General features: G+C 53.7%; 1 protein-coding gene across 1 annotated transcript; it reads left to right on the top strand.

The window, feature by feature from the left end:
- Positions 1 to 4,458: 4,458 nt before the first annotated feature.
- NCLIV_060440 (Alr1799 protein, related) lies at positions 4,459 to 7,418 on the top strand (the record flags this gene model as incomplete). Its single annotated transcript, XM_003885598.1, has 3 exons — positions 4,459 to 4,658; positions 5,762 to 6,593; positions 7,221 to 7,418. 3 exons carry the CDS (start codon positions 4,459 to 4,461, stop codon positions 7,416 to 7,418), a joined length of 1,230 nt encoding a protein of 409 aa, XP_003885647.1.
- Positions 7,419 to 10,105: the final 2,687 nt, after the last annotated feature.

Below are 10,105 nucleotides of genomic sequence, written 5' to 3'. Positions count from 1 at the left end.
GGGTTGATTTGCGTTCAGGGAGAGGAAGCTGCAGACTAGATTATGCCGCTGGAAGGAGACACTCGATGATATATTGGATGACACATTGACGTTCAAACGGATTGTGGCGTGGATGTGACTCGACGGAGCTCGAAACGAGGCGGCCAAGTGGACGGCGACGAGTCTCCACGCATGGCAGAAAAACATACCAGAGATAGAGAAGCAAGGAAGTAAATTCCAGGAAAAAGAGATACGAAAAAGCCACGACAGTGGCAACAAGAACTGCACTCCGTGTCTCTTTTCTAGCCCCCCGCTGCGGGTCCCCGTGCTGGCGATTCCGGACTTTGCTGGCAAAAGAGCACGTCCCCTTGGACAGATGAGGCATCTCGCCAGGAGATGCCATTGGCAGGCAAATCTGTATCTTCATAGAATGACGTACGGCCCACTCTCCGCCCGAATCAAGACGCTGAATACCGACAGCTGAGCAAAGGCCGCACAGTGCCTCCCAGCCAGTTCCCTCCTGGCAGCCCGCGGTTTGCTAGGGCTGCCGTGCCAGGATTCCAGCGAGAAGGGCGTTTCTTTGAAGCTTTCCAGTGACGGAGAACAGTCTGGATATTTTGCAGGCGCTGACAGTCTTCTTCACGCAGCTGTTCAACACGCGCTGCGTGGTCACGCGCATGCAAGCGGGAGAGACAGCGACCGGTGCGCCCCGTGATCGGCTCGGGGCTGGCGAGCACGCAGAGAGCCGCTGCCAAGGAGGAGAGAGATCCAGTCTGTGTTCGCCTTTGTAGCCTTTTCCTGTGTTAAGCGGCAGACTTGCTCGATCCTGATACGCGTCATCGACCGTAGCTGTAGCTATTCCCTCACTCCCTGAACGCACACCTCAGAGTTGATCGGCACCTTCTGGGCAGACATCTGGGGGTTCGTGAGACACGATGGCGTCGTGAATCCGAGTTTCTTAGAGCGTTTCTGTGCATATGAATATGCCCATGAAGACGCCGCTCGTTGATGCCACTCACTTTTTGAGTACTCAAGAGTGGACCCAGCGTAACCGGGTGTCGGTGTTCATGGGTATAGTCGGAAGCACCGACCGTGAACCTGATCGGTACAGTGGCAGCTGGCTCGTGCAGTTGAGATCGGCATCGGGATGTTGATTTGAGCACGAGAATCCGGAGAGATTGAAGAGTTCAACCTTCAGATAGTCGCCTTTTCTTCCAGTTGTACCATTTTGTGCATGCACAGAGTGCTCTTCACCGCTAGGCTTTCTCCTGTCTCCTTTAAAGGACTCCACAGATTGGAAATCTTTTTCCTAAACTGAGAGGAGTGCACACAAAAACCTGTGTCCCAACTGGCTGAAAGTCAACACACAATTGCTAGTCGCTTGTAATCCCAGTCCCTGTCATTTGTTTTGTGCGCCATCTTTGCTGCACAGATGCAAGTGTATTGGTGTGGAAAGTGGAGTGCGCGACACTACGTAATAAATATATCGCCGTGTTTTGTTTGCGGTTCCCCGGGGATCCCCTGGAGAACCTTTCGGATCTGTGGAATTCGGCTCTTCGTTTCAGGGCTTCCTCTGAATCTCATGGGCTGGAATTGTTTTTTCCCCCTTGCAACCAATGCGGAGCAGCAAAAGTTGAGGCTTTGTCACGTCCGTGCAGGACAGGTTCACCGTAGCGTTGCGTGGCAGTCTTTGCAACTCATCCAGGAACCTCAGCTCGCCAAGAAGCCTCAACCGATGGCATTGAGCTGAATGACGAACTTTGGGACCGTATGGGCACAATTCATGAGTCAGTGCTATGCGCTATACTGGTAGCCAGCGGGTACGAGGGATGTGTATAGATAGTTTTACTGCTTCTCGGTGTGCTTCCACTATTACGACGCACGTGCATACGAATTAAACTCTGTGTTACGATGAGCTGCGTGGAGCATCCATGGAGAGAAACTCAGAACTCCGGGAACTCGCCGCGAGATACTTCTTAACGCTATTTACTCCGTTGCCTCGTGCGTCAGTGATTCAAAGTCTCGCAAATGCAACCGATGAGGACAGGCATGCCTCTGAAAAGGCATGAGCAGTTTCCATTCACTGGGAGTCCGGCAACGCGCGGAAAGGGTTTGGGCGGCCAAGTACCAATGGGGAATATACATGGCCACGTCGTACTGAGCGTTGGTCAGGCCTTACAAAGCCCAAGTCTGGGTCGCTTCAGTAACGTGAAGCGTTGCTGAACGCGGGAGAGCGTGATCGATGGCTTGTCATCTCCTTGTTGTCCAGATAGTGGTAACTGTCATTCCCGTCGAGATTTTCGTTCTTGTGTTGTCACTGGGCGCGTCCTGTAGAGTTCAGGTGGAAGGTAGCGACAGCAAGGAGGAAACGCCCATCCTTTTATTCGAGCATCGCTTGTTTTACACATGTCCAGAGATTTTGTGAGCAGGTTCGAGCGCGAAATCGGGATATCGGCAGCAGGGCAACTCACCATATCGCACCTACAGGCTATGTTTCCTTTCATACGTTGTTTCTTCGCTGCGATCGAATCCTTGTGCAGAGTGAGCTAATAGCTGGGGTGTACCGCTTGCCGCCAGGCGTTTCCGCTGTGCTCCTGGACGACACACGTCAATCTCGGAGTATCCTCTTTTTGATTCTTCCAGAAGTCACGTCGTTCGGTTGCTGTAGGAGCAGCAACCCATCTGCCTGACCTGTTTCACATCTATACCGTTTCACTAATGAACAGATCACGTTTTGCGAGTGCGGGGGGGCTCTGAACCCGTCCACAGGTGCTCGTACTTGTGAGGGACGCGAGTGAAGCACGTCCTCATTGTAGGCTTCTCTACCGGCAATTTTGCAAACTTAAAACTACCTTCGCTTAGGGTTTCGCGACACAATGCAGGGCCTTGAGGAAGGAATGCCGCCACACGTAAGAAATCTTCCTGCTGTCTCGTGCTGCAAAGCAGCCTCTTCTTGTTGGCACCTCGCACCTCTTTCTGTGTCCCCGCGAGGTGATCATTTCGCCGCTGCTGTCAACTGGTGAATCCGCCCGAGTTTCTTGACGGTGCAGAAGTCGCCATGCTTTCCTTCTGTGGGCAGATTTGCGTTGATCCGTGTTTCTGGACATTCCTTCCGTGGTAGCGTTGTCTCGTTTCTGTGCCTACCCCGCGCACGATGCATATCCTTACCAAAAATCAAACCCTCCGCGTGGCTGTACGATGGGGTAACACATCTGGGCTGTTCCGCGTGAGTACAAACCCGCGACGCCAGTGAGCTCGCGCGCGAGGCGCCCTCTCTGTGTGGAACGGTCTACTTCCCTGTTATGTTTCGCTGCCTGGAGTGAAAAAAGGGTAAAAAAACCGATTATTTGAGTCGAGGATGACGGTGTGCTTCCAAAATACCAAAGAAAATTCCCTGCGATTCTTCTTGATTGGCAAAGACACGGTCTGCGCACCTCAATTATCAACATTCGGACCCAAGGTCGCGTGCCTGCGCGTCATCCGTTAAATTTCACTTTCTACGGACAAAGTGAGCCTCAGTGCAGGTCTTCTTCTCGGAGAAGACAACCTCTTTGCTGTCTGTTTTAAGAAGGTCGTTTTCGTCAACACTGTGCGAATTTGCGCGCCTACGCAAAAAGCGCGAGTCTCGGAATCGCGTGAGTTCGGCGCGCCGTCGCTACCACTGCAATGCGAGTAACGTTTTCCGTCGTCTTTTTTTGTCGTTTTTCGGGAATCTTCATTCGACCTGATTCTATATTCAGCATTGTTCCTGCGCAAACGCGGTAAGAGCAGTTTTCTTGCTTTCCTTGTTCAGGAAGCGCGCCTACGTCGCCTTCCGTTGGAGCCCATGCGCACTAGCAGCTGGCCAAAGTACACTTTTCCCTCGCGTACACCATTTGACGTCTTCGAAAGCTTGCATAGACATCCACGAAAGATTTCGTAAACCTCTATTTGTGTGTGTCCGCCTCTCGCCTGCGAGAGTTGCCCCTCAAGTTTCGCCTCTGCGTGCCCAGCTGACTTCTGTGCAGCTCGAGAAATCGTGCGTCTCACAACGGCGTACCAGCCGATGACCCTTTTCCCCGTCCATGAAAAATCCTTGCCACCCGCGTCGTCACTCTTCCGGCACCTTTTCTTCGTTCTCCCCTGGCTTTGTTTCGTTTTTTTTCTGTTGTGTACGCGGTAGCCCTTCCCCAGGGAGAAACTGCTGGCTGGCAGCGCTTTGAGTGCCCCCAGTTTTACCGTTGTGGTCCCGTGAACTAGGCACCTCAAGCGTCCACTTGGCGCGTCTTTCTCAAGTTTTTTCTTCAGTCCAGAGACCCTCAGCCGTCTGCCGCGTGAAACCGGAGGTGTTCACACTCACTTCTTTGCCGCAGCAACCGCCGCCCGGGAAAACGGCTTTCCCCGCTTTTTTTCTAGACCGAGTCTCTTGACACGCGACTGTGCCTCCCGCCAGCTCTGTGCCTCTCCTCGAGACATTGCTTCACTTCGGCGTGCTGCGCAATGGGAAACACAGTCCAGAGTCCTCGCGGCCGACACTACGGCTACTCCAGCATGCCGAGTGGACCCCGGCTGGATTCGCCGCTCCACATGAACGCACGCTGCGGCGGAGGCTGCCCATACCCCGCCTTGTCTTCGGAGAGTCGATACAGCATGATGTGTTGCCAGTCCAATGGCCGAAAGATGGAACAGTTCAAAACCCGGTAAGCGTGGTCGGCTCAGGTAGGGATGTTTCGAGACACGACGGGAAACAACGGAGAGGTCGCGACAGCATTCCCCAGTTGCTCAACGTGGATGTCGGCTTGCCGAGCGATTGGGGCGCGTCCAGGCGGGGCTTACCGGAGCGTTACGCACGTGACTTTCTCTTGTGAACACCTCTTCCGAAGGTAACGCGATTCGTGAATCTCCGCCGAACGCGGATGCTCGGTGGCCCGCGTGGATACGTCCAAGTAGCGCTTGCTTCACTGAAGAAATCCGCATAAAAAACGTTAGGCGCGATTTGCTTCCTTTTTCACCTCGCGCGGACACACAGGAGAAGGTGGTGGAAGGGCGCGGCGACGCAGGAGAGAAGTTGAAGGAGCTCACTGGCTGAAACAGACAGTAGGAGGCCTCGCTTTCCGGTAGCGGACTTTAGCTGTCCACGAGGACGGAGATGCACGCAAAGCGTCTTGCAAAACTCGGGCGATCCCCTTTCGATTGCGCTTTGAGTCGACGCTTACCATGGAAAACGAGAACAGGGGTTGTTGCGACAGGGTGTCTATCGACGCTTACCATGGAAAACGAGAACAGGGGTTGTTGCGACAGGGTGTCTATCGACGCTTACCATGGAAAACGAGGACAGGGGTTGTTGCGACAGGGTGTCTATCCTGAGAATCGGAGGGAGACGCTGGTGTGCAGAGAAAATGAAGCTCGAGACTAGGTGCCGAGAAAGAAAACATGGAAAAGAGCAACGAGACTCCGATGAGGGCCGCATTCCAGAGCACACACTCGTATCGGCCGTCGAGCGCCGGACAGAAAGCACATCTCCAGTCTTTTCGTTATCGCCTCCGCTCACTCTTTTGTCTAGACGCCGCGTTACCTCGTCAGACCCCACGAGTGCTGGACCTGCGCACGCGCCCCGTTGACTTGAGTCTTTTTTGAGATTTCGAAAAAGAGCGACGCCTGCTTCCAATACTCGACATCTCTCTCCCTATGTGTCTACGATCTGGCTATCTATATCTGTATATATGTAGGCATATATTAACAGGTTGACATTTCAGGCTGCTTTGAGTGTCCGTTGTGTTTACCGGTCGCACATTCATTACAGAGAGGAGGCTCTTGCGACGGCGCGTTTTTACCGGGACCGGAACTTCGACTTGGCCTTGCACGCATACAGCGCAGCCTTGGATTTCCCGTCGGCGAGTGCGACTCCGCACAGCGCGCCAGGTAGACGCCGCGTGGAGATCATCCAGCTGTCAGACGACCTGCGCGGGCCCCGGGCGACTGACGAGGCCTGCGAGAAGAACTCGTGCGGGGACTACCAGCGGGACGCGTCTTTGGCGAAGGCCGAGATCTGCAGCGCGTCCACGGCGTTGTCTGTGGGAGGCAGCAACTCGCGGCTGCAGTCCGAAGAGCTCGAAGGGCCGTTCGAAGAGAAAGGGGAGTCAAGTGCGGGGCGCGCGGCTTCCCTGCCTGCCGGCGTCTCCCTCATTGTGCCCCTGGAGCCGCGCGAGGACGCGCCTCCCAGGCTCGGCGCTGGACGGTTCTTCCAGAGCAGTTCGAGCTCACTTGCCCTCGAGTGCGCAGCGGCTGCAGGAGCTGAGAACGAGGCGGACCTCTCGAACGCAAAGATCTGCGACGAAATCGCCCAACTGTACCTCTCGCGCGGAGACAAAGAGGACGCACTGCGGTACTACAACCGCGCCGTCAACCTCGCCCCCTCAGTCGTCGTGTTCATCTACCGCCGAGGCGTCGTTTTGCAGCTCCTCGGCCAAGAGGAAGCGGCTGTCCTCGCCTTCCGACGCGCGCTGCAGGTTGACCCCGACTATAAGGCCGCGCTGTTCAATCTCGGCACCTGCCTCATGCGTAGAGAAGAAGGCCGCGAGGAGGCACTCTGCATCTTCCAAAAACTCGCGGCGCTCGAGCCCGCCGACGACCAGGTTCGTGCATGTGCTGTCCTCAAAGAAGGGGGGCGTTTTGGGGTCTTTGCGCGGCCTGTGGGAACAACGCGCACAACGATGCGCAGCAGATGGAGGTTGTGGGTACAACGTACACTCGAAAGTGGACGCACACCCTGTGTGGACGAGTGTAAGCTGTTAGGCAGAGAGGAGGGCGATGGACTTGAGCGAGGCTGCTTTTTAGAAATACCCGTTTGTGCAGGAATCTGCCAAGGGGGGGGGCATGAGCGGAAGTCGCAGTTGCCTCACCGACGCACTCACGGGTAGAGAGGGCGCCGCACGCTTTTGCTGCTCACCTTCGGGGCGTGTTGTTGTTCTTCCACTCTCTCCACGGATACCTGGAAAGCTGCACTTGTGCACGGTAGAGTCAAAATACGCTGCACACCGCCATGCACTCGTATGTCGTTCTGTAGAAATCTGGAGGTGTCTTTTGTCTACAGTTCTGGAAGGACTTCTGTGTCGTGCTGCGGGTACCTTCGTACATTTCTGTAGAGCTACACATAGGTATGCGACGCTGTATCTGCAGGCGCCGATATGCATGCCGAAAGGCGTCCGTGAGCTTTCGCTTCCATTGACCGTTTGGGTTGTTGGCGTTCCTTCGCTCTTCAGGTCTTGTCGCTTGTCGCGCACTGCTACGAGATGGACAGTCGATTCGAGGAGGCTCTGGCGTACAGGCAGCGAGTCGTCCAGCTGGATCCACAGAACTTCCGCGCAAACCGCGAACTGAAGCAACTGAAGCAGCAGATTTCGAAGGAGAATGGCCACTTTGGCGCGGCAAGGCTCAGGAAAGCCACCACCGTCAGTTAACTCTCTTCCAGGCCACGAGCGCATAAAAGCTTCGGACAGAGAAAGAACACGTACCCAGTCGGAGAAAAGGGACTGGACGGTAGCTGAAGGCGAACCGAATCAGGGAAAAGAGGAACTAAAAAATCAACGGGACACCGAGGGACCGCTCGACACTTTGAGTAGGGAATGTCGCTCGGTGCTCCACACATGCGCGCGTATACTTCTACTCGAACAGATATATATATATATATATATATGGGTATGCATGTGTATATGAATATATTCGCATACACACATGCGTTTTACTGACGAATTTTTGCGGATTTCTGTCTCCATGTGTGAATCTGTCTTTTTCCAGTCTCGCTTCGAACGGACATGTACGCCTGAATGCACCTGTGTTGTTTTTTCCGTGAAGTTGTCTTTTTCATGTCGTTGTATGAAGTGTCTGAACATGTTATTCTGCATTCGGAGCCCTGAGACGGGACCCGGAGACGCGTTCGTGCGTAGCTTTCCGTCATTCTCTCTGGGCACTCTCCTCTGGGCGCCGATCCTCCACTTTCGGGCACGCGAGAGAGACGACAAAAAAGCTGTACTTTTGCGAGCACGCATGCCTTCTGGTTTGTGGCGGGGAATTCCTCGAAGTCTGATTCGGCCTCGATAGCTTGGAAAATCTACACATGAGACAGGCCCGTTCGGGCGCATCTTCCCAGAGGTTCGTGGACGCAAACCAATGTGCATGCATGAGTATACGTTTCTAAACATATCTATGTACGTACGCGCTCATTTGTGTGCATGCACGTGCAAACTATACATATATATAAATATGCTTACCACATTTGCGAATGTATGTGGGGTTCGGTGGGCTGCATCCCGTGCAGGCGGCATGAGAGCCTACCTGATGAACAATTGCATACCGGTTGTATACGACTCCACGGGTACATGATTGGACACAGGTATACATAGCTGTATGCATGCATTGAGAGATGTGTGAAGTTGAGAAACGGGTCAGAGTTTTTTGGGGGTTTGAATAGCTTGGTAGGTCGTGGAAGTGGTTTTTCACTCCGCCTGGAATGCTTGTGTGTTTTGGACTCGCATGGTACTCTGCTGAACTGTAGAGCTTTTCCCTACCCTTCTGATACGCCCATATCTGCCGTTTTTGACCAGAAACCTATTCACATGTGTACCTCTACACACACGTATACATGCATACACACACATTTTCCTACGTATGCGCACATATATACGTACATGTACACTTTTATTTGTGTCAGGTATTTGGGGGAGGAACGATCTATTGTACCGGTTGTTGCTCTGTCTGTGTGAAGTATTTCCCACCGATTTTCTGTTGGTCATGCCGATGACGTTGAACCTTCTTTGGGTCTTTTCGCGCTTCACCTGTGTGGAACAGCGTTCACGATTCACGGATTCAAGGTCGGTGAAACGTCTTCTCACAGCCTTACCCGTCTTTTCCACAATGGAGGCGCGTTGCGTCCGTTTCGCCTGGCATCTGGAATCCGTTTGTCCTTGTGTGACACACGCTGAGCACTTCTTCGACCTTTCGACAGTGTCGACTGTGGACCCTTTCGGAAGTACACGCCGTCACCGCACGCGGTGCTTCTTCTGTCGCCTTTCATCGGCAAAATGGGCGAAAGCTACGGACACATGCGAGTGCGTGTCTGTGGGGTAGATCGGCCAAGTGTACGTACACTCTCGCGGACTCGAAACCCTTGCGGGAATGCGCAGAACATCGTTTTGTGACGCCCTATGCACTTGGGGAATTCGAGATTCTTTGACTGTTACGTGTTGTTAGGAGAGACCGATCAATGCTTTCCCTGGCTCCTGCGGGTCTACATGTCCCCAGAACAACTCATTCCCGCCTCAGTTTGCAAGTTCATGGCGCGTTTCTCGTCCACCCACCGTAATGAACGCAGTAGGTCTCGTCGGCCGCCGCTCAGAATCAGATCTTAGATTTACATCAAAGCGCACTGTGTCGCAATCATAAATCTGAATCATAAATGTGTATACCTAAATCTTTGCTTTTATGCCTGTATACTCACGTATAAATTAACATACACACTTACACGTATCTGCATGTATAGATACCCAGATTCGCTTGAGACTTGCCATCGTCGAGTATCAATGCAGCTTTGCGATTGGCTCCGGAACGAGACTCTCTGAACTTTTACTGAGCACTGCCATTCACTCGCTTCACTGACACTTTGGACGCGCGGCGGCTTCGACACGGACTTGTGGCTAGTCGACACCTGGAACGCCTGGGAAGATGTGATTCATGTTCCAAAGCTCTGTCCACTTTACGAATCGTCGCTGGCTGCGCTCAAGACGGGATGGCACGTCTGGGGGTCAGTGTGAAGCGGAAACTTATACAGAGATGGACGCGCGCATATTTTTGGAGTACCCGAGATCTGAACTCGCTGCCAGGATGTCCCCTGGGCCTCGCGTTCATCCCCGAGCAACAGCCAGCACGGCGGAAACAGGCCTGCTCCGCCCCATTTTTTCCGTAAAATCCTTTACGAGCGTGCCTATACAGTGTGTATCCAAGGAGAGAACGCAGTGTGTAAACCCTGATACCGGACTTCTTCGACTCCCAGCTCTGGCTGTGTCCGACACGGTCCCTACATTGGCGCGCACAACACAATGGCAACCTAACCACTTTTCCCCTTGCCCCGCTATCCGCCCCCCCCCCCCAA

Source organism: Neospora caninum, chromosome XII (assembly GCF_000208865.1).
Source record: "Neospora caninum Liverpool complete genome, chromosome XII".
Classification (NCBI taxonomy): domain Eukaryota; phylum Apicomplexa; class Conoidasida; order Eucoccidiorida; family Sarcocystidae; genus Neospora; species Neospora caninum.
Note: the sequence above shows the minus strand (reverse complement) of the source record. Positions and strands in the feature narration are given on the sequence as shown.